The sequence below is a fragment of the Struthio camelus genome, chromosome 34 (assembly GCF_040807025.1).
Source record: "Struthio camelus isolate bStrCam1 chromosome 34, bStrCam1.hap1, whole genome shotgun sequence".
In the NCBI taxonomy this organism is placed as follows: Eukaryota; Metazoa; Chordata; class Aves; order Struthioniformes; family Struthionidae; genus Struthio; species Struthio camelus.
In genome coordinates, this window is record NC_090975.1 from 166,822 (window position 1) to 191,742 (window position 24,921).

Here is a 24,921-nt window from a genome sequence, read left to right on the forward strand (position 1 = left end):
CCGGGCGCCCCCCCCCCGCCGTGTCCCCCTGTGTGTGACCCCCGGGAAGGGCCCAGGCGTCCTGGTGCTCCCCCCACCCATGTGTGTAAGGGGGGGGGTTAGGACACCCCAGGAAGGGCCCAGGCGTCCGGGCAGGGCCCCGCCCCCAACCAAAGCATGTGTCTGGGGTGGGGGATCGAGCCCCCCCCCCCCCCCGGAGCGGGCCCAGGCGTCCGGGCGCCCCCATCCCCCCCCCCCATGTGTGTGTATATTGGGCCCCCCCCCGGAGCGGGCCCAGGCGTCCGGGCGCCCCCCCCCCACGTCTCGGCCTGTCGGTGGCCCCAAAAAAGCCATAACTGTCCCCAAAATAAAGCGGCAGCCGGGAGGCCTGCGAGTGGCTGCGCCGGGGGTGGGGGGGGACGCGGGGACATGGGAGGTGGCACCAGGACACGGGGACCCCCGGGGGGGACACGGGGACACGGTGCCGGGACACGGGGACATGGGACGGGACATGGGGACGCAGGTGGCACTGGGACACGGCGATGGGACTTGGTGATGGGACACGGGGACATGGGGATGGGACATGGGAAGGGACACGGGGACGCCGCAGGGACACGGGGATGGGACATGGTGGGACACAAGGACATGGGGATGGGACACGGGGACACTGGGGGACACAGGGAAGGGGACGGGGACATGGGAGGTGGTGCTGGGTCATGGTGATGGGACATGGTGGGACACAGGGACATGGGATGGGACATGGGGACACTGGGGGACACGGGGACAGGGACATGGGAGGTGGTGCTGGGTCATGGTGATGGGACATGGTGGGACACAGGGACATGGGATGGGACATGGGGACACTGGGGGACACAGGGACGGGGACAGGGACATGGGAGGTGGCGCTGGGTCATGGTGATGGGACATGATGGGACACAGGGACATGGGATGGGACACGGGGACACTGGGGGACACAGGGAAGGGGACGGGGACATGGGAGGTGGTGCTGGGTCATGGTGATGGGACATGGTGGGACACAGGGACATGGGATGGGACACGGGGACACTGGGGGACACAGGGACGGGGACAGGGACATGGGAGGTGGTGCTGGGTCATGGTGATGGGACATGGTGGGACACAGGGACATGGGATGGGACACGGGGACCCTGGGGGACACAGGGACAGGGACACAGGAGGTGGCGCTGGGTCATGGTGATGGGACATGGTGGGACACAGGGACATGGGATGGGACATGGGGACACTGGGGGACACGGGGACAGGGACATGGGAGGTGGTGCTGGGTCATGGTGATGGGACATGGTGGGACACAGGGACATGGGGATGGGACATGGGGACACTGGGGGACACAGGGACGGGGACATGGGAGGAGGCGCTGGGTCATGGTGATGGGACATGGTGGGACACAGGGACATGGGATGGGACATGGGGACACAGGTGGCGCTGGGTCATGGTGATGGGACATGGTGGGACACAGGGACATGGGATGGGACACGGGGATACTGCAGGGACACAGGAAGGGGACATGGTGATGGGACACAGGGACATGGGGATGGGACACGGGGACACTGGGGGACATGGGGACTGGGGACAGGGACATGGGAGGAGGCGCTGGGACGTGGCGATGGGGCACAGGACATGGGGACATGGCCATGGGACCCACGGGAGGGACATGGGAGATGGGACATGGGGACACAGGTGGCACTGGGACACGGCGATGGGACATGGGGATGGGACATGGGGACATGGGATTGGACATGGGGACGCTGTGGGGATGCAGGGACAGGACATGGGGACAAAGGGGACCTAGGGACACAGTGATGGGACACAGGGACATGGGACCGGACATGGGGACACGGGTGGCACTGGGACACGGTGACGGGACATGATGAGACATAGGCACATGGGATGGGACCTGGGGATGGGACATGGGGACATGGGGATGGGGCGATGGGGACATGGAGATGGGACATGGGGACAGGGTGACAGGACATGGGGACGGGGCGATGGGACGTGGCAATGGGACATGGGGACGGGGTGATGGGATATGGGGACATGGTGACGGGACATGGGGACATGGGGATGGGACATGGGGACGGGACATGGGGACGGGGTGATGGGACATGGGGACATGGGGATGGGACATGGGGACAGGGTGACAGGACATGGGGACATGGGGATGGGACATGGGGACGGGGCATGGGGACGGGGTGATGGGACATGGGGACATGGAGATGGGACATGGGGACGGGACATGGGGACAGGGTGACAGGACATGGGGACATGGAGATGGGACATGGGGACGGGACATGGGGACGGGGTGATGGGACATGGGGACATGGAGATGGGACATGGGGACAGGGTGACAGGACATGGGGACATGGGGATGGGACATGGGGACGGGGCATGGGGACGGGGTGATGGGACATGGGGACATGGAGATGGGACATGGGGACAGGGTGACAGGACATGGGGACATGGGGATGGGACATGGGGACGGGGCATGGGGACGGGGTGATGGGACATGGGGACATGGAGATGGGACATGGGGACGGGACATGGGGACGGGGTGATGGGACATGGGGACATGGAGACGGGACATGGGGACAGGGTGACAGGACATGGGGACATGGGGATGGGACATGGGGACGGGACATGGGGACGGGGTGATGGGACATGGGGACATGGAGATGGGACATGGGGATGGGACATGGGGACAGGATGACAGGACATGGGGACATGGGGATGGGACATGGGGACGGGGTATGGGGACGGGGTGATGGGACATGGGGACATGGAGATGGGACATGGGGACAGGGTGACAGGACGTGGGGACATGGGGATGGGACATGGGGACGGGGCATGGGGATGGGGTGATGGGACATGGGGACATGGAGATGGGACATGGGGACGGGACATGGGGACGGGGTGATGGGACATGGGGACGGGGTGACAGGACATGGGGACATGGAGATGGGACATGGGGACAGGGTGACAGGACATGGGGACATGGGGATGGGACATGGGGACGGGGCATGGGGACGGGGTGATGGGACATGGGGACATGGAGATGGGACATGGGGATGGGACATGGGGACAGGATGACAGGACATGGGGACATGGAGATGGGACATGGGGACGGGGCATGGGGACGGGGTGATGGGACATGGGGATGGGACATGGGGACAGGATGACAGGACATGGGGACATGGAGATGGGACATGGGGACGGGGCATGGGGACAGGGTGACGGGACATGGGGACATGGTGACGGGACATGGGGACGGGGTGATGGGACATGGGGACATGGAGATGGGACATGGGGATGGGACATGGGGACGGGGTGATGGGACATGGGGACATGGGGATGGGACATGGGGACGGGACATGGGGACGGGGTGATGGGACATGGGGACATGGAGACGGGACATGGGGACAGGGTGACAGGACATGGGGACATGGAGATGGGACATGGGGACGGGGCATGGGGACGGGGTGATGGGACATGGGGACATGGGGATGGGACATGGGGACAGGGTGACAGGACATGGGGACATGGAGATGGGACATGGGGACGGGGCATGGGGACAGGGTGATGGGACATGGGGACATGGGGATGGGACATGGGGATGGGACATGGGGACGGGGTGATGGGACATGGGGACATGGAGACGGGACATGGGGACAGGGTGACAGGACATGGGGACATGGAGATGGGACATGGGGACGGGACATGGGGACAGGGTGACAGGACATGGGGACATGGGGATGGGACATGGGGACGGGGCATGGGGACGGGGTGATGGGACATGGGGACATGGGGATGGGACATGGGGACGGGACATGGGGACAGGGTGACAGGACATGGGGACATGGAGATGGGACATGGGGACGGGACATGGGGACGGGGTGATGGGACATGGGGACATGGAGATGGGACATGGGGACAGGGTGACAGGACATGGGGACATGGGGATGGGACATGGGGACGGGGCATGGGGACGGGGTGATGGGACATGGGGACATGGAGATGGGACATGGGGACGGGACATGGGGACGGGGTGATGGGACATGGGGACATGGAGACGGGACATGGGGACAGGGTGACAGGACATGGGGACATGGGGATGGGACATGGGGACGGGGCATGGGGACGGGGTGATGGGACATGGGGACATGGGGATGGGACATGGGGACAGGGTGACAGGACATGGGGACATGGAGATGGGACATGGGGACGGGACATGGGGACGGGGTGATGGGACATGGGGACATGGAGATGGGACATGGGGACGGGACATGGGGACGGGGTGATGGGACATGGGGACATGGGGATGGGACATGGGGACGGGGCATGGGGACGGGGTGATGGGACATGGGGACATGGGGACGGGACATGGGGACAGGGTGACAGGACATGGGGACATGGAGATGGGACATGGGGACGGGGCATGGGGACGGGGTGATGGGACATGGGGACATGGAGATGGGACATGGGGATGGGACATAGGGACGGGACATGGGGATGGGGTGATGGGACATGGGGACATGGGGACGGAACATGGGGACGTGGGGACGGGACATGATGACGGGACATGGGGACGGGGTGATGGGACATGGGGACAGGGTGACGGGACATGGGGACATGGAGATGGGACATGGGGACAGGGTGACAGGACATGGGGACATGGGGATGGGACGAGGCAATGAGACATGGGGATGGGGCGATGGGACATGGGGACATGGAGATGGGACATGGGGACGGGACATGGGGATGGGGTGACGGGACATGGGGACATGGGGACGGGACATGGGGACATGGAGATGGGACATGGGGACATGGGGATGGGACGAGGCAATGGGACATGGGGACGGGGCGATGGGACGTGGGGACATGGGGATGGGACATGGGGACGTGGGGACGGGACATGGGGACATGGGGACGTGGGGACGGGACATGGGGACGTGGGGACGGGACATGGGGAGGGGGCGACGGGGACCCGAGGACACGGGACGCGACAGGGGGACACGGGGCGGGGGCGGGGCGGGGCGGGGCCGCCCCATGGGAGGTGACGTGACCCGAGGGGGGGCGGTGACGTCACGTGGGGACGCGGGGACCCGCCCCTCCCCCCGCCCGCCGGCGCCACCGCCCCAGGAGAGGGGCGTAGCAGGGGGCGTGGCCCTGAAGGGGCGTGGCCGGGGCTAGGGGGCGTGGCCGGGGGCGGTGTCAGGGCCCAGCCGGAGCCCGGCGCGATCCAGGCCGGGTCTTAGCGGCAGCCGCAGCCGCAGCCGCAGCCGGAGCCCGGCGCGATCCAGTCCGGGCCGCGGCGCGATCCAGGCCGGGTCGTAGCGGCAGCCGCAGCCGCAGCCGCAGCCGGAGCCGAACCGGAGCCGCAGCCGGAGCCGGAGCCCGACAAAACCCGAAGCGGAGCCGAACGGAATCCGAACCGGAGCCGAAGCGGAGCCGAACCGAATCCCGCCCGGAGCCGGACGGGACCCGAAGCGGAGCCGACCCGGAGCCGGACAGAACCGGAACCGAACGCGACCCGGAGCCGGCCTGGAGCCGAAGCGGAGCTAGAGGAGGCCGGACCCGGAGCGGACCCGGAGCGGACCCGGAGCGGACCCGGAGCGGACCCGGAGCGGAGCAGGATGCCGCGCGCGGGGCCCCCCCGCGGCCGCTGCCCGGTGAGCGGAGCCGCTGCCCAGCCCGGCCAGTCCTGCCGGGGGGGACCAGTCCTCCCAGTAGGGACCAGTCCTGCCAGTAGGGATCAGTCCTGCCAGGGGGGACCAGTCCTCCCAGTAGGGACCAGTCCTCCCATTCCCAGTAGGGACCAGTCCTGCCAGTAGGGACCAGTCCTGCCAGGGGGGACCAGTCCTCCCAGTAGGGACCAGTCCTCCCATCCCCAGTAGGGACCAGTCCTCCCAGTAGGGATCAGTCCTGCCAGGGGGGACCAGTCCTCCCAGTAGGGACCAGTCCTCCCATCCCCAGTAGGGACCAGTCCTCCCAGTAGGGATCAGTCCTGCCAGGGGGGACCAGTCCTCCCAGTGGGGACCAGTCCTCCCATCCCCAGTAGGGACCAGTCCTCCCAGTAGGGATCAGTCCTGCCAGGGGGGACCAGTCCTCCCAGTAGGGACCAGTCCTCCCATCCCCAGTAGGGACCAGTCCTCCCAGTAGGGATCAGTCCTGCCAGGGGGGACCAGTCCTCCCAGTAGGGACCAGTCCTCCCATCCCCAGTAGGGACCAGTCCTCCCAGTAGGGATCAGTCCTGCCAGGGGGGACCAGTCCTCCCAGTAGGGACCAGTCCTCCCATTCCCAGTAGGGACCAGTCCTCCCAGTAGGGATCAGTCCTGCCAGGGGGGACCAGTCCTCCCAGTAGGGACCAGTCCTCCCATCCCCAGTAGGGACCAGTCCTCCCAGTAGGGATCAGTCCTGCCAGGGGGGACCAGTCCTCCCAGTAGGGACCAGTCCTCCCATCCCCAGTAGGGACCAGTCCTGCCAGGGGGGACCAGTCCTGCCAGGGGGGACCAGTCCTGCCAGTAGGGACCAGTCCTCCCATCCCCAGTAGGGACCAGTCCTCCCATCCCCAGTAGGGACCAGTCCTGCCAGTAGGGACCAGTCCTGCCAGGGGGGACCAGTCCTGCCAGGGGGGACCAGTCCTCCCATCCCCAGTAGGGACCAGTCCTGCCAGGGGGGACCAGTCCTCCCAGTGCGGACCAGTCCTGCCAGTAGGGACCAGTCCTGCCAGTAGGGACCAGTCCTCCCATCCCCAGTGGGGACCAGTCCTGCCAGGGGGGACCAGTCCTCCCAGTAGGGACCAGTCCTCCCAGTGGGGACCAGTCATCCCATCCCCAGTAGGGACCAGTCCTGCCAGGGGGGACCAGTCCTGCCAGGGGGGACCAGTCCTCCCATCCCCAGTGGGGACCAGTCCTGCCAGGGGGGACCAGTCCTGCCAGGGGGGACCAGTCATCCCATCCCCAGTAGGGACCAGTCCTGCCAGGGGGGACCAGTCCTGCCAGGGGGGACCAGTCCTCCCATCCCCAGTGGGGACCAGTCCTCCCAGTAGGGACCAGTCCTCCCAGTGGGGACCAGTCATCCCATCCCCAGTAGGGACCAGTCCTGCCAGGGGGGACCAGTCCTGCCAGGGGGGACCAGTCCTCCCATCCCCAGTAGGGACCAGTCCTGCCAGGGGGGACCAGTCATCCCATCCCCAGTAGGGACCAGTCCTGCCAGGGGGGACCAGTCCTCCCATCCCCCAGTAGGGACCAGTCCTCCCAGTGAGGACCAGTCCTCCCATCCCCCAGTAGGGACCAGTTCTCCCAGTGAGGACCAGTCCTCCCATCCCCCAGCGGGGACCAGTCCTGCCAGCGGGGACCAGTCCTGCCAGGGGGGACCAGTCCTCCCAGTGGGGACCAGTCATCCCATCCCCAGTAGGGACCAGTCCTCCCAGTCGGGACCAGTCATCCCATCCCCCAGTGGGGACCAGTCCTCCCAGTGGGGACCAGTCCTCCCAGTGGGGACCAGTCATCCCAGGAGGGACCAGTCCTCCCATCCCCCAGTGGGGACCAGTCCTCCCAGTAGGGACCAGTCATCCCATCCCCAGTAGGGACCAGTTCTCCCAGAAGGGACCAGTCATCCCATCCCCCAGGAGGGACCAGTCCTCCCAGTAGGGACCAGTCCTCCCATCCCCCAGGAGGGACCAGTCATCCCAGTACAGACCAGCCCCTCATCTCCCAGTAGCGATCAGCCTCCCCCATCACCAGTATGGACCAATCCCCCCAGTAGGGCCCAGTCCTCCCAGTAGGGATCAGCCCCCCCCATGTCCCAGTAGGGACCAGCCCCCCCAGCCCCCCCATACAGACCACTCCTCCCCAGGCCGGACCAGTCCCCCCAGTATAGACCAGTCCTCCCCAGTGCCCGCTCTGCCAGGGTTCCTGGGGTGCCTGGGGTGGGGGGGGGGAGGATGCTCGGTTCCTCGGCAACGGTTGCCATGGCGACGGGAGCCCGTGGATACGGGGGGGGGCGACGCGGCAGGAGGATGCGGCGAGGCCCGACCCCCCCCCCCCAGCTCCCATAGGGGCTATAGGGCCCCCCAGAGCCATAGCACCCCCCACCCTATAGATCCTATGGGGGGCCCCTGCTCCCTTCCAGTCCGATAGGGGATATAGGGCCCCCCCCAGCTCCATAGGCGCTATAGGGCCCCCAGGATCTATAGGGGCTCCCTCAGCCCCCCTCCCAACCCTATAGGGACCCTAGGGCCCCCCCCAAGCCCTATCAGGTCCCTCCTAGCCCTATAGGGACTATAGCGGCCCCCTCAGCCCTATAGGGGGCCCATGGACCCCCCATAAGAAATATAGGAGCCTACCTGCCCCACTGGCTCCATAGGGACCATAGGGGTCCTCCCAGCCCTATAGGGACCCCCTGGCCACATAGGGACTATAAGGCCTCCCCCTGCCCCCCTCTCCAGCCCCATAGGGACCATAGATTCCCCCTGGCCCTATAGGGAGTATAGGGCCCCCTCATCGCTATTGGGTCCCCCTCAATCCCATAGGAACTACAGCCCCCCCCCCAGCCTTCCTCAGCCCCATAGGATCTATAGGCCTCCTCCAGGCCTACAGGGTTGTCTTGGGCCCCACGGGAGCTATAGGGCCTCCTTGACACGCCCCCCCCCCCCGCAGCCTCATAGGGGCTATAGAGGCCTCCCTACCCCCCCGGCCACATAGGGACTGCAGAACCCCCCCCCCCGTGGCCCTATAGGGGCTATAGGGGCCTCTCCAACCCCCCCAGTCACGTAGGGACTGCAGGACCCCCCACGGCCCCATAGGGGCTATAGGGGCCTCTCCACCCGCCCCCGGCCACATAGGGACTGCAGAACCCCCCTCCCCGTGGCCCTATAGGGGCTATAGGGGTCTCTCTACCTCCCCTGGCCACATATGGACTGCAGGATCCCCCCCACATGGCCCTATAGGGGCTATAGGGGCCTCTCTACCTCCCCTGGCCACATATGGACTGCAGGATCCCCCCCACATGGCCCTATAGGGGCTATAGGGACCTCTCCAACCCCCCCGCCCAGTCACGTAGGGACTGCAGGACTCCCCCCTCCCTGTGGCCCTATAGGGGCTATAGGGGCCTCCCCACCCCTCCCCACCCCCACGGGGCCTATAGGACCCCCCCACCCAGGCCTATAGGGTTTCCCCAGGCCCCATAGGGGCTATAGGGTCCCGGTGGGTCTCGCGGCAGCGCGCGGGGGTGGGGGGGGCATGTGGGTGCACGCACACGCGTGTGCGGGGGTGGCAGGGGACCTGCGCACATGCGTGTGCCCCGGGGTGGAGGGAGAGACGCCCCCCCTGCTGGCAGGGGGCCCAGGCGTCCGGGAGCCCCCCCGCCACCCCCCCAACCCCTGGGCAGGGGAGGGGGGGGTTGCACACGCGTGTGTCGCGGGGGGGGGTGTCGTGCAATGGGGAGGAGGGGTGGGGGGCCCTCAGGGCACCCCTCGCACGAGGGTGCCGCTTGCACGGGGTGGGGGGGGAACCTCAGGGTGCCCCTCGCACGAGGGTGCCGCTTGCACGGGACCCAGCTGTTTTGGGGGTGCCCCTTGCACACGGGTGCTCTTTGCACGGGGGCTCAGACCACGTTGCGCGGCCTCGCGCGCTCCCCTTGCACCCTTGTCCCGTCTTGCACGCTCCCCGTGCACCCTTGGACCATGTTGCACGCTCCTAGTGCACCCTCGTCCAGTGTTGCACGCTCCCCTTGCACCCTCAGACCACGTTGCTCGGCCTCGCACTCTCCCATTGCACCCTTATCCCCTGTTGCACGGCCTTGCACGCTCCTGGTGCACCCTCGTCCAGTGTTGCACGGCCTCGCACGCTCACTGTGCACCCTCGTCCAGTGTTGCACAGCCTCGCACACTCCCCTTGCACCCTCGTCCATTGTTGCACGGTCTTGCACGTTCCCTATGCACCCTTGCCCTGTGTTGCACGCTCCTCTTGTACCTTTGGACCACGTTGCGCGGCCTCGCACGCTCTCCGTGCACCCTTGTCCCGTCTTGCACGCTCCTAGTGCACCCTTGGACCATGTTGCACGGCCTTGCACGCTCCTAGTGCACCCTCATCCAGTGTTGCACGGCCTCGCATGCTCCCCTTGCACCCTCGTCCTGTCTTGCACTTCCTACTGCACCCTTGGCCCAAGTTGCACGGCCTTGCACGCTCCCCTTGCACCCTTGAGCCATGTTGCACGGCCTTGCACGCTCCTAGTGCACCCTTGGGCTGTGTTGCACGGCCTCACACACTCCTCTTGCACCCTCGTCCAGTGTTGCATGGTCTTGCACGCTCCCCGTGCACCCTCGGGCCATGTTGCACGGCCTTGCACGCTCACTGTGCACCCTTGTCCCATGTGGCACGGCCTCGCACGCTCCCCATGCACCCTCGTCCAGTGCTGCTTGGCCTTACGTGTGCACCTTTGGGTCATGTTTCATGGCCTCGCCCGCTCCCCGCGCCCCCTCGCGGCCCCTCGGTTCGCCGCCGGGTCGCTCGCTGCCTCGGGCCCTGCTCGCCTCCGTAATTAATGTGGCGCTTAATTACCTCGTTTACAGGCTGCTTCGCCTGGGCCCTGGGCGGCCGCGGGAGCCGGGTGCCAGGGTGCAGCGGGTGCAGTGCCGGGGTGCAGTGGGGGCTGTGCCAGGATGCAGTATGTGCAATGCCGGGGTGCAGTGCTGGGATGCAGTGAGTGCAGTGTTGGGGTGCACTGGGTGCAGTGTTGGGGTGCAGTGGGTGCTGTGCCGGGGTGCACTGGGTGCAGTGTTGGGGTGCAGTGAGTGCTGTGCTGACTGTGCCAGGCTGCAGTGCTGGGGCACAGTGCATGCAGTGCCAGGGTGCAGTGGGTGCAGTGCTGAGGGTCCTTGCACTTGTGTGTGACACACTGGTGTGCACTGGCAGAGCTGGTGCAGTGGATTGGGGGGGTGTCCTTGCAGTGAACAGGGGGTGTCCGTGCAGTGCTGTGCAGTGCAAGAGGTGTGCTGTGCAGTGCCGGGGGTGCGCAGTGCAATGGTGGGGGTCTGTGCAGTGCCAGGGCTCTGTGCAGTGTGTGTGTGGGGGGGAGGGCTTGTGCAGTGCCATGCAGTGCTGGGAAGGGATGTGCAGTGCGGGTGGTCTGTGCAGTGTGGTGCTGGTGGGGGTCAGTGCAGTGCCGTGCAGTGTCGGGGGGGGCTGTGCAGTGTGGTGCAGTGATGGGGTGGATATGTGCAGTGCTGGGGGTGCAGTGCAGTGTTGGGGGTGATCAGTGCAGTGTCGTGCAGTGCCAGGGCTCTGTGCAGTGTCAGGGGATGTGCAGTGTGGTGCAGTGCTGGGGTAAGTGTGCAGTGCAGAGGGATGTGTGTGCAGTGCGGTGCTGGTGGGGGATCAGTGCAGTGAAGTGCAGTGTTGGGAGGCTGTGCAGTGCCGTGCAGTGCAGGGGGTGCGTGCGTGCAGTGCTAGGGGCTGTGTGCAGTGCGTGTGGTCTGTGCAGTGCCGTGCAGTGCTGGGGGTGTGCGTGCGTGCAGTACTGGGGAGTGTGTGCAGTGCGTGTGGTCTGTGCAGTGCCGTGCAGTGCTGGGTGTGTGTGCATGCAGTGCTGGGGAGTGTGTGCAGTGCGTGTGGTCTGTGCAGTGCCGTGCAGTGCAGGGGGTGTGCGTGCGTGCAGTGCTGGGGAGTGTGTGCAGTGCGTGTGGTCCGTGCAGTGCAGGGTGTGGGTGCAGTGCTAGGGACTGTGTGCAGTGCCGGGGGCTGTGCAGTGTCGTGCAGTGCAGGGGTGTGTGTGCAGTGCAGGAGGGTCCACTCAGTGCCGTGCAGTGCTGGGGCTCTGCGCAGTGCCCTGCAATGCCGGGGGGGGGGGGGAGCCCCTTGCCTTGCTGTTCTTGGGGGGCCAGTGCAGCGCAGTGTAAGGTTGGGGAGGGGGCCATGCAGTGCTGGGGGGGATGCAGTGTCGTGCAGTGGTGGGGGGGTCCATGCAGTGTCAGGGGTGTGTGCAATATGGGGGGTCCATGCAGTGCTGTGCAGTGTTGGGGGGGCCCGTGCAATGCTGGGGGGGGTTATTACACCCCGAGGGGGCTCGGTGCAGTGCTGGGGGGGGTCACTGCACTCCGGGGGGCTCCGTGCAATGCGAGGGGGGGTCACTGCACCCCGGAGGGCTCCGTGCAATGCCGGGGGGGGGGTCATTGCACCCCGGGGGGCTCCGTGCAATGCCGGGGGGGGGTCATTGCACCCCGAGATGCTCCGTGCAATGCCGGGGGGCTCCGTGCAATGCCGGGGGGGGTCATTGCACCCCGGGGGGCTCCGTGCAATGCCGGGGGGGGGTCATTGCACCCCGAGATGCTCCGTGCAATGCCGGGGGGGGGTCATCGCACCCCGAGATGCTCCGTGCAATGCCGGGGGGCTCCGTGCAATGCCGGGGGGGGTCATTGCACCCCGAGATGCTCCGTGCAATGCCGGGGGGGGGTCATCGCACCCCGAGATGCTCCGTGCAATGCCGGGGGGCTCCGTGCAATGCCGGGGGGGGGTCATTGCACCCCGGGGGGCTCCGTGCAATGCCGGGGGGCTCCGTGCAATGCCGGGGGGGTCATTGCACCCCGAGATGCTCCGTGCAATGCCGGGGGGCTCCGTGCAATGCCAGGGGGGGTCATTGCACCCCGAGATGCTCCGTGCAATGCCGGGGGGCTCCGTGCAATGCCGGGGGGGGGTCATTGCACCCCGAGATGCTCTGTGCAATGCCGGGGGGCTCCGTGCAATGCCGGGGGGGGTCATCGCACCCCGAGATGCTCCGTGCAATGCCCGGGGGCTCCGTGCAATGCTGGGGGGGGTCATCGCACCCCGAGATGCTCTGTGCAATGCCGGGGGGCTCCGTGCAATGCTGGGGGGGGTCATTGCACCCCGAGATGCTCTGTGCAATGCCGGGGGGGGGTCATTGCACGCCGGGGGGGCTCCGTGCAATGCCGGGGGGGCTGGGGCGGGCGTACGGGGCCGCGGGGGCCGCCGGGCCGGGGGGGCGGCGGGGGCTGCACCGCCGTGTGCCTGGAAAGACTAATGAGGCCGCGGCGAGCGGGGGTGGCGGGTGGGGGGGGGGAGCAGAGGGTCCCCGGGGTGGGTGCGGGCACCCGGGGCCCGGGGAAAGGTGGGGTGCAAAAAGGGGGTGCAGGAAGAAGGGATGCAAAAAGGGGGGGTGCAGGAAGGGGGGGATGCAAGAAGGGGTGCAGGAAAGAGGGATGGAAAAGGGGAGGTTCAGGAAGGAAGGCTGCAGGAAGATGGGCCGCAAGGCGGGGAGGGGGGGATGCACAAAGGAGGGATGCAAGAAGGGTGCAGGAAGGGGGGGGGGCGTGCAAAAAGGGGTGCAGAACGGCGGGCTGCCAAAAAGGGGGGGGGGAGGTTTGCTGCGAAAAAAAAGGGGTGCCGAAAGCAAGGCTGCAACGAAAGAGGTGCAGCCAGGAGGGCTGCGAGAAGCCCGGGCCGCAGGAAGGAAGGGTGCAAAAAGGAGGGGTGCGCAGAAAGCGGGGGGGGGGGTGCGGGAAGGAGGGCTGCAAAAAGGGCTGCAGGAAAGGGGGATGCAAGAAGGGGTGCGGGAAGGAGAGGGGCAAGAAGGAGGGGTGCAAAGAGGGGTGCAAAACAGGAGGGCTGCCGAAAGAAGGGCTGCAAGAAAGGGGGGCGCAAAGAGGGGGTGCAAAAAGGAGCGGTGCAAAGAGGGGGTGCCGAAAGAAGGATGCAAGAAGGGGTGCAGGAAAGGGCGATGCAAAAAAGGAGGGCTGCAAGAAGGAGTGCAGAAAGAAGGGGTGCAAAGAGGGGTGCAGGAAAGGGGGGGTGCAAAAAGGGCTGCAGAAAGGAGGGCTGCAAGAAGGGGTGCAAGAAAGCGGGGCGCAGAAAGGCGTGCAAAAAGGAGGGGTGCAAAGAGGAGGGATGCAAAAAAGGGGTGCAAAGAGGGGTGCAAAAAGGAGGGATGCAAAAGGGGGGTGCAAAGAGGGGTGCAAAAAGGAGGGATGCAAAAGGGGGGTGCAAAGAGGGGTGCAAAAAAGGGGGGGATGCATAAAAGGGGGGGTGCAAAGAGGGGTGCAAAAAAGGGGGGGATGCAAAAAGGAGGGGGTGCAAAAAGGATGCAAGAAGGGGGTGCAGGGAAGAGGGGGGGCTGCAAGAAGGGGGTGCAGGAAGGACGGTGGCGGCAGGCGATGGGGGAACGGGGTGTGTGTGGGGGGGGAAAGCGGTGCAGGAAGGAGGGCTGCCGAAAAGGGGCTGCCGAAAAGGGGCTGCGGGAGCCGGGCGGCGGGTGGCCGGCGAAGGAAGGGGGGGCTCGCGCGGGGCGGAAGGCTGCAAGGCGGGGTGCAGGAAGCAGGGCTGCGGGAAGCGCGCAGGGAGGAGGAGGAAGAGGAGGAGGAGGAGGAGGAAGGCTGCGCGCTTGGCGGCCGCCCGGCAGGCTGCGAGGCCGGGTGCGGCGAGCGGGTCGGGGCTCAGCGGCCGGGGGGGCTCCTCCCCCCCCCCCCCCCACATAGCGCAGGGTGAGGGCGCGACGGCGCCCGTGGGTGGTGGTGGCTGGGGAGGGGGGGGGCGGTTTGGGGAGGGGGCTGTGCATGCACGGCGAGGTGGGCCCCGGCGGCCGAGCGGGGCCGGGATGGGAACGCACCGGGTCTGGGGGGGGGGTGGGGGGGGGGGTTGTGCACACGCGTGTGCGGGGATGCGTTTGCTGGGTGTGCGTGCACGGGGAGGGGGGGCGTTGGAGGTGCACGCACACGCGTGTGCAGAGAGGGGTGCAGGGCCGTGCACGGGCAGGGAGGTTTGGTGGCGGCGCGTGCACACGTGTGTGCAGAAAGGTGGGCAGGGATGCGCGTGCGCCGGCTTGGGAGGTGCACGCACACGTGTGTGCAGGGAGGTGCGTGCACAGGCTTGGGTGTGCGTGCACACGGGTGTGCAGTGGGGTGTGCAAGGATGTGCATGCACAGGGGTGTTCGTTGTCTGTGCGCGCACACGTGTGTGCAGAAATGTGTGTGCAGATGTGCATGCACAGGCTTGGATGTGCTTGCACACGTGTGTGCAGGGAGGTGCATGCACAGGCTTGGATGTGCTTGCACACGTGTGTGCAGGGATGTGCATGCACAGGCTTGGGGGGGTGCGTGCACACGGGTGTGCAGGGCTGTGTGCAAGGATGTGCATGCACAGGGCTGTTTGTTGTCTCTGTGTGCACGCGTGTGTGCAGAAATGTGTGTGCGGGTGCACGTGTGCAGGTTTGGATGTGCTTGCACACGTGTGTGCAGGGATGTGCATGCACAGGCTTGGGTGTGTGTGCACACGTGTGTGCAGGGCTTTGTGCAGGGCTGTGCATGCACAGGGGTGTTTGCTGGTGGTGCGTGCACACGTGTGTGCAGAAATGTGTGTGCAGAGGCACATGCGCAGGTTTGGATGTGCTTGCACACGTGTGTGCAGGGAGGTGCCTGCCCAGGATTGGGTGTGTGTGCACACGTGTGTGCAGGGCTGTGTACAGGGATGTGCATGCACAGGGCTGTTTCCTGGCGGTGCGTGCACAAGTGTGTGCAGGGAGGTGCATGCACAGGCTTGGGTGGGCGTGCACACGGGTGTGCAGGGCTGTGTGCAGGGCTGTGCATGCACAGGGGTGTTTGCCGGCAGTGTGTGCATACGTGTGTGCAGAAATGTGTGTGCAGATGCACATGTGCAGGTTTGGATGTGCTTGCACACGTGTGTGCAGGGATGTGCATGCACAGGCTTGGGTGTGCGTGCACACGGGTGTGCAAGGATGTGCATGCACAGGGGTGTTTGCTGGCGGTGCGTGCACGCGTGTGTGCAGAAATGTGTGTGCAGAGGCACATGCACAGGTTTGGATGTGCTTGCACATGTGTGTGCAGGGATGTGCATGCACAGGCTTGGGTGTGTATGCGCACAGGTGTGCAAGGATGTGCATGCACAGGGGTGTTTGTTGGTGGTGTGTGCACACGTGTGTGCAGAAATGTGTGTGCAGATGCACATGTGCAGGTTTGGATGTGCTTGCACACGTGTGTGCAGGGAGGTGCATGCACAGGCTTGGGTGTGCGTGCGCACGGGTGTGCAAGGATGTGCATGCACAGGGGTGTTTGCTGGCGGTGCGTGCACACGTGTGTGCAGAAATGTGTGTGCGGGTGCACGTGTGCAGGTTTGGATGTGCACACACACGTGTGTGCAGGGATGTGCCTGCAGAGGGATGTTTGTTGGTTGTGCGTGCACACGTGTGTGCAAAAATGTGTGCAGGGATGGGCATGCACAGGCTTGGGTGTGCATGCGCACGGGTGTGCAAGGATGTGCATGCACAGGGCTGTTTGTTGGCTGTGTGCGCACACGTGTGTGCAGAAATGTGTGCACAGATGCGCACACGCGGGCTTGGGTGTGCATGCACCTGTGTGCACAGGGATGTGCAAGCACAGGGGTGTTTGCTGGCTGTGTGTGCACAGGATGTTGGGATGTGCACGCACACGGGTGTGCGTGGATATGCAAGCCCAGGGTTGGGTGTGCGTGCACACGTGTGTGCAGGGCTGTGTGCAGGGATGTGCATGCACAGGGGTGTTTGCTGGCGGTGCGTGCACACGTGTGTGCAGAAATGTGTGTGCAGAGGCACATGCACAGGTTTGGATGTGCTTGCACACGTGTGTGCAGGGATGTGCATGCACAGGCTTGGGTGTGCATGCGCACGGGTGTGCAAGGATGTGCATGCACAGGGCTGTTTGTTGGCTGTGTGCGCACACGTGTGTGCAGAAATGTGTGCACAGATGCACACACGCGGGCTTGGGTGTGCATGCACCTGTGTGCGCAGGGATGTGCAAGCACAGGGGTGTTTGCTGGCTGTGTGTGCACAGGATGTTGGGATGTGCACGCACACGGGTGTGCGTGGATATGCAAGCCCAGGCTTGGGTGTGCGTGCACACGTGTGTGCAGGGATGTGTGCAAGGATGTGCATGCACAGGGGTGTTTGTTGGTGGTGCGTGCACATGTGTGTGCAGAAATGTGTGTGCAGATGCACATGCGCAGGTTTGGATGTGCTTGCACACGTGTGTGCAGGGAGGTGCATGCACAGGCTTGGGGGGGTGCGTGCACACGTGTGTGCAGGGCTGTGTGCAGGGATGTGCATGCACAGGCGTGTTTGTTGGTGGTGCGTGCACACGTGTGTGCAGAAATGTATGTTTGGATGCACATGTGCAGGTTTGGATGTGCTTGCACACGTGTGTGCAGGGAGGTGCATGCACAGGCTTGGGGGGGTGCGTGCACACGTGTGTGCAGGGCTGTGTGCAGGGATGTGCATGCACAGGCGTGTTTGTTGGTGGTGCGTGCACACATGTGTGCAGAAATGTATGTTTGGATGCACATGTGCAGGTTTGGATGTGCGTGCACACGTGTGTGCAGGGAGGTGCATGCACAGGCTTGGGGGGTGCGTGCACACGGGTGTGCAGGGCTGTGTGCAAGGATGTGCATGCACAGGGCTGTTTGTTGTCTCTGTGTGCACGCGTGTGTGCAGAAATGTGTGTGCAGGGATGTGTATGCGCAGGTTTGGATGTGCTTGCACACGTGTGTGCAGGGAGGTGCATGCACAGGCTTGGGTGGGCATGCACACGTGTGTGCAGGGATGTGCATGCACAGTCTTGGGTGTGTGTGCACACGTGTGTGCAGGGCTTTGTGCAGGGCTGTGCATGCACAGGGGTGTTTGCTAGTGGTGCGTGCACACGTGTGTGCAGAAATGTGTGTGCGGATGCACATGCGCAGGTTTGGATGTGCTTGCACACGTGTGTGCAGGGATGTGCATGCCCAGGCTTGGGTGTGTGTGCACACGTGTGTGCAGGGCTGTGTACAGGGATGTGCATGCACAGGGGTGTTTCCCGGCGGTGCGTGCACAAGTGTGTGCAGGGAGGTGCATGCACAGGCTTGGGTGGGCGTGCACACGGGTGTGCAGGGCTGTGTGCAGGGCTGTGCATGCACAGGGGTGTTTGCCGGCGGTGTGTGCACACGTGTGTGCAGAAATGTGTGTGCAGAGGCACATGCACAGGTTTGGATGTGCTTGCACACGTGTGTGCAGGGATGTGCATGCACAGGCTTGGGTGTGCATGCGCACAGGTGTGCAAGGATGTGCATGCACAGGGGTGTTTGCTGGCGGTGCGTGCACACGTGTGTGCAGAAATGTGTGTGCGGGTGCACGTGTGCAGGTTTGGATGTGCTTGCACACGTGTGTGCAGGGATGTGCCTGCAGAGGGGTGTTTGTTGGCGTGCGTGCACACGTGTGTGCAAAAATGTGGGCAGGGATGCGCATGCACAGGCTTGGGTGTGCACGCCCACGTGTGTGCAGGGATGCGCATGTACAGGCTTGGGTGTGCGTGCGCACGGGTGTGCAGGGCTGTGCATGCACAGGGCTGTTTGTTGGCCGTGCGTGCACACGTGTGTGCAAAAATGTGTGCAGGGGCTGCATGCATGGACTTGGATGTGCATGCGGATGTGTGTGCAGGGCTGTGCAAGCACAGAGGTGTTTACTGGGTGTGTGTGTGTGTGCAAAGGATGGTTGGATGTGCATGCACACGTGTGTGCAGGGATGTGTATGTGCAGGCTTGGGTGTGCGCGCACACGTGTGTGCAGAGAGGTGTGCAGGGCTGTGCAAGCACAGAGGTGTTTGCTGGGTGTGTGTGTGCAAAGGATGGTTGGCTGTGCGTGCACGGGTGTGTGCCGAGGTGTGCATGGGCGTGCCTTCACCGGGACGTTTGTTGGCTGTGCGTGCACACGTGTGTGCAGGGAGGTGTGCAAGGCTGTGCAAGCGCAGGGGTGTTTGGGGGTGGGCGCAGGGCGGTGCGTGCAAAGGCTGCTTGGATGTGCACGCACACGGGTGTGCAGCGATGTGTGCGTGGATGTGCATGGCCAGGCTTGGGTGTGTGTGCACACGTGTGTGCAAGGGTCTGCCCGCCCCGGGCTGTGTGTTGGGTGTGGGTGCACACGTGGGTGTGCAGAAACGTGTGCACAGGGGTGTGCGTGTGCGTGCAGAGGTGTGCGCAAGGGTGCACGGGCGCAGGGTTGTGTGTTGGCGGGGCGTGCACACGTGCGTGCGGAAACGTGTGCAAGGCGGCGCTTGCCCGGGGACGGCTGGATGCGCACGGGTGCGCGCACGGGTGTGCACGCAGAGGGCGAGCGCAGGCACGTGTGCAGGGCTGCGCGCGCACGTGGACGTCTGTTGGAGGCGCGTGCACACACGTGTGCAGGAATGGGTGCGTGCAGAAACGTGCGGGCGCACGTGGGTGTGCAGGGGGAAGTGCAAGCACCCGTGTGCCGAAAAACGTGCAAGGATGTGCCTGCCCCGGCAGGAGGGGTTTCTGGTTGTGCACGCACACGCGTGTGCAGGGATGCGTGTGCCTGGGGACGGTCGCAGAATTACGTGTGACGTGTTTGCACAGGTGTATCGGCACGTGCCTGCACACGCGTGTGCGTGCTCACCCGGGCACACGGCCAGGCGCCCCTGCATGCTTGCACACGCAGCTGCACCAGGAACTGGGGTGTGCACATGCGCGTGCCTGCACAGGGAAGCGTGCACCCAAGGGTGCCCCACCAGGCTGCTTGCAGGGGGGGTTGCAAAGTGCCCTGATTTGGGCTTGCACGGTGCACTGGGGTAGGCGTGCAAAGTGCACCGATCTGGGCTTGCACGGTGCATTGGGGTGGGCGTGCAAAGTGCCCCAATTTGGGTTTGCACGGTGTGCCGGAGCAGGTGTGTAAAGTGCACCAATCTGGGTTTGCACGGGGGGCCTGGGTGGGCGTGCAAAGTGCCCCGATTTGGGTTTGCACGGTGTGCCAGGTGGGCGTGCAAAGTGCCCCGATTTGGGTTTGCACGGTGCACTGGGGTAGGTGTGGAAAGTGTCCTGATTTGGGCTTGCACGGTGTGCGTGGGTGGGTGTGCAAAGTGCCCCGGTCTGGGCTTGCACGGTGTGCGTGGGTGGGCGTGCAAAGTGCCCCGGTCTGGGCTTGTACGGTGTGCTGCGGTGGGTGTGCAAAGTGCACCGATTTGGGCTTGCACGGTGTGCCAGGTGGGCGTGCAAAGTGCCCCGGTCTGGGCTTGCACGGTGTGCGTGCGTGGGTGTGCAAAGTGCCCCGGTCTGGGCTTGCACGGTGTGCGTGCGTGGGCGTGCAAAGTGCCCCGGTCTGGGCTTGCACGGTGCACCGATGCCGCCTTGCACCACGTCCAGGCTGCCCGGCGCACCGGGTGGCCCTGCGCCGCGCGTTCCTGCCGCTGTGCACGACGCAGCGCACGGACCGTGCACGCTGCATCGTCCCGGCCACGGCGCTGCCCCGTGCACGGTCTACGCGATGCACCACGCACAGCGCGCCGCGTTGAGCATGCACAGTGCACCACATCGGCCCCGCACGGTGCACAATGCGTCACGCTGACCGTGCACGGTGCATTGCCCTGGCCAGAGCGCGGCACCGTGCCCGGTCAACGCAATGCACCATGCCCGATGCACCACGTTGACCGTGCACGATGCATCACACCGGCCCTGCACGATGCACGGTGCACGATGCACTGCACCGGCCATGCACGATGCACCACATTGACCATGCACGGTGCATTGCCCTGGCCACAGCGCGGCACCGTGCACGGTCAACGCGATGCACCATGCCCCATGCACCACGTTGACCGTGCACGCTGCACCGCACCGGCCATGCACGACGCACGGTGCACCGTACCGGCCCCGCACGCTGCACAATGCATCGCACTGACTGCGCACGGTGCATTGCCCTGGCCATGGCGCTGCACCATGCACGGTCAACGCGATGCACCATGCGCAACGCATTGCATTGACCGTGCACGCTGCACCGCACCGGCCATGCACAATGCACCATGCACGGTCAACGCGATGCACCATGCGCAACGCATTGCATTGACCGTGCACGCTGCACCGCCCCGGCCCCACACGCTGCACGGTGCACGGTCAACGCGATGCACCATGCACAACGCATTGCATTGACCGTGCATGCTGCACCGCCCCGGCCCCGCACGCTGCACGGTGCACGGTCAACGCGATGCACCATGCACAACGCGTTGCATCGACCGTGCACGCTGCACCGCACCAGCCCCGCACGCTGCACCATGCACGGTCAACGCGATGCACCATGCACAACGCGTTGCATTGACCGTGCACGCTGCACCGCCCCGGCCCCGCACGCTGCACCATGCACGGTCAACGCGATGCACCATGCACAACGCGTTGCATTGACCGTGCACGCTGCACCGCCCCGGCCCCGCACGCTGCACCACGCACGGTCAACGCGATGCACCATGCACAACGCGTTGCATTGACCGTGCACGCTGCACCGCACCAGCCCCGCACGCTGCACCACGCACGGTCAACGCGATGCACCATGCACAACGCGTTGCATTGACCGTGCACGCTGCACCGCCCCGGCCCCGCACGCTGCACCATGCACGGTCAACGCGATGCACCATGCACAACGCGTTGCATTGACCGTGCACGCTGCACCGCACCGGCCCCGCACGCTGCACCATGCACGGTCAACGCGATGCACCATGCACAACGCATTGCATTGACCGTGCACGCTGCACCGCACCGGCCCCGCACGCTGCACCATGCACGGTCAACGCGATGCACCATGCACAACGCGTTGCACCGGCCCCGCACGCTGCACCGCACCGGCCCCGCACGCTGCACCATGCACGGTCAACGCGATGCACCATGCACAACGCGTTGCATCGACCGTGCACGCTGCACCGCCCCAGCCCCGCACGCTGCACCATGCACGGTCAACGCGATGCACCATGCACAACGCGTTGCATCGACCGTGCACGCTGCACCGCCCCGGCCCCGCACCCCGCGCACCCCCCAGCCCGCCACCCTCCACCCCATCCCACCCTCCTCTAACACCCGCTCTCCCCTCTCTCCCGCAGCGCCCGGGCCCCTGAGGCCGGACGATGCCCCTTGGCCATGGCGGCGGCGCCGCGGGCCGCTAGGATGACGCCGCCGGCCGCCGCTCGCTGGCTGCCGCCGCCGCCGCCGCCGCTGCTGCTGCTGCTGCTGCTGCTGCAGCGGCCGGAGGCGCCGCTGCTGGCGGCGGCGGCCAACGTCCCGCCGGCTTGCCCGGCCGCTTGCTCCTGCAGCAACCAAGCGAGCCGGGTGGTGTGCACGCGGCGGGAGCTGCTGGAGGTGCCGGCCAGCATCTCGGTGAACACGCGCTACCTGAACCTGCAGGAGAACCACATCCAGGTGATCCGCACGGACACCTTCAAGCACCTGCGGCACCTGGAGATCCTGCAGCTGAGCAAGAACCTGGTGCGCAAGGTGGAGGTGGGCGCCTTCAACGGGCTGCCCAACCTCAACACGCTGGAGCTCTTCGACAACCGCCTGACCACGGTGCCCACGCAGGCCTTCGAGTACCTGTCCAAGCTGCGCGAGCTGTGGCTGCGCAACAACCCCATCGAGAGCATCCCGTCGTACGCCTTCAACCGGGTGCCCTCGCTGCGGCGCCTCGACCTGGGCGAGCTCAAGCGCCTCGAGTACATCTCGGAGGCGGCCTTCGAAGGGCTGGTCAACCTGCGCTACCTGAACTTGGGCATGTGCAACCTCAAGGACATCCCCAACCTGACGGCCTTGGTGCGCTTGGAGGAGCTGGAGCTGTCGGGCAACAGGTTGGACATGATCCGCCCGGGTTCCTTCCAAGGCTTGAGCAGCTTGCGCAAGCTGTGGTTGATGCACGCGCAGGTGGGCGCCATCGAGCGCAACGCCTTCGACGACCTCAAGGCGCTGGAGGAGCTCAACCTGGCGCACAACAACCTGGCGTCGCTGCCGCACGACCTGTTCACGCCGCTGGCCCGCCTGGAGCGCGTGCACCTCAACCACAACCCGTGGCGCTGCGACTGCGACGTCCTCTGGCTCAGCTGGTGGCTCAAGGAGACGGTGCCGAGCAACACGACGTGCTGCGCCCGGTGCCACGCGCCGCCGCCGCTGCGGGGCCGCTACATCGGCGAGCTGGAGCAGAGCCACTTCACGTGCTACGCGCCGGTCATCGTGGAGCCGCCGGCCGACCTCAACGTGACCGAGGGCATGGCGGCCGAGCTCAAGTGCCGCACGGGTACGGCCATGACGTCGGTCAACTGGTTGACGCCCAACGGCACGCTCATGACGCACGGCTCGTACCGCGTGCGCATCTCGGTGCTGCACGACGGCACGCTCAACTTCACCAACGTCACCGTGCAGGACACGGGCCAGTACACCTGCATGGTGACCAACGCCGCCGGCAACACCACCGCCTCGGCCACGCTCAACGTCTCGGCCGCCGACGCCGCCGCCGCCGCCGCCACCGGCTACACCTACTTCACCACCGTCACGGTGGAGACGACGGACGGCGGCGGCGGCGACGAGGCGGCGCCCGCCAAGACCGAGGTGGCCCCCACGCCCACGGCGGGTTGGGCGCCGGCCGGCGGCTCCACGGCGCCGCCGGCCACCCGGGCCACCGCCAGGGCCTTCACGGTGGCCGTGACGGCGGCGGCCGAGGGCGCCCTCAAGGACCTGGACGACGTGCTGAAGACCACCAAGATCATCATCGGCTGCTTCGTGGCCATCACCTTCATGGCGGCCGTCATGCTGGTGGCCTTCTACAAGCTGCGCAAGCAGCACCAGCGCCACAAGCACCACGGCCCCGCGCGGGCCGTGGAGATCATCAACGTGGAGGACGAGCTGGGCGCCGGCGCCGCCGCCGCCGCCGGGGACAACCGGCTGGCGCTGCCGGCCCTGGAGCGCGACCACCACCTCGACCGCTACGCCGCCTTCGCCGCCCACTACGGCAGCAGCGGCGGCGCCCTGGCCTGCGCCAAGAACCCGCTGCTCAACTCGGTGCACGAACCGCTGCTCTTCAAGAGCGCCTCCAAGGAGAACGTGCAGGAGACGCAGATCTGAGCGCCCGGCGGGGTTGGGGGGGGGGTTGGGGTGGGGGGGGGTTGGGGAGGGATGGGGGCGGGGGGGGGGGCCGCGGCGCCTCCGCCGTCGCCCCGGGGAGCTCGGGCGGCGCTGGGCGACGCACGGCGCTGGGCGGCAAGGGTCTTGTGCAACGCACGGCGCCGTGCAACGGCAGTTCTGTGCAACGCACGGCGCTGTGCAACAAGGGTCTTGTGCAACGCACGGCGCCGTGCAACGGCAGTTCTGTGCAACGCACGGCGCTGTGCAACAAGGGTCTTGTGCAATGCACAGCGCTGTGCAACGGCAGTTCTGTGCAACGCACAGTGCTGTGCAACAAGGGTCTTGTGCAACGCACAGCGCTGTGCAACAGCAGTTCTGTGCAACGCACAGTGCTGTGCAACAAGGGTCTTGTGCAACTCATGGTGCTGTGCAACAGCAGCTGTGTGCAACGCACGGCATTGTGCAATGGCAGTTGTGTGCAATGCACGGTACTGTGCAACAAGGGTCTTGTGCAATGCATGGCACTGTGCAACGGCAGTCTTGTGCAATGCACGGCATTGTGCAATGGCAGTTCTGTGCAATGCACAGCGCTGTGCAATGGCAGTCTTGTGCAACGCACGGCATTGTGCAATGGCAGTTCTGTGCAATGCACAGCGCTGTGCAATGGCAGTCGTGCAACACACAGCATTGTGCATTGGCAGTTCTGTGCAATGCACAGTGCTGTGCAACAAGGGTCTTGTGCAACGCACGGCGCTGTGCAATGGCAGTTCTGTGCAATGCACGGCGCTGTGCAGCAAGGGTCTTGTGCAACGCACAGTGCTGTGCAACAGCAGCTGTGTGCAATGCACGGCACTGTGCAACGGCAGTCTTGTGCAATGCACGGCATTGAGCAACGGCAGCTGTGTGCAATGCACTGTACTCTGCAACAAGGGTCTTGTGCAATGCATGGCACTGTGCAACAGCAGTCTTGTGCAACGCACGGCATTGTGCAATGGCAGCTG

At 65.6% G+C, this 24,921-nt stretch overlaps 1 protein-coding gene across 1 annotated transcript; it reads left to right on the forward strand.

Annotated features, from left to right (window-relative positions):
• Positions 1–5,360: 5,360 nt before the first annotated feature.
• On the forward strand, positions 5,361–23,934 carry LRRC4B (leucine rich repeat containing 4B). Its single transcript, XM_068923425.1, has 2 exons — positions 5,361–5,681; positions 21,916–23,934. Exon 2 carries the CDS (start codon positions 21,953–21,955, stop codon positions 23,918–23,920), a length of 1,968 nt encoding a protein of 655 aa, XP_068779526.1. The 5' UTR covers positions 5,361–5,681; positions 21,916–21,952; the 3' UTR covers positions 23,921–23,934.
• Positions 23,935–24,921: the final 987 nt, after the last annotated feature.

Bases quoted from the DNA above. Each gene is read 5' to 3' on its own strand.
- LRRC4B (XM_068923425.1), top strand. From the start codon at position 21,953: ATGGCGGCGGCGCCGCGGGCCGCTAGGATGACGCCGCCGGCCGCCGCT.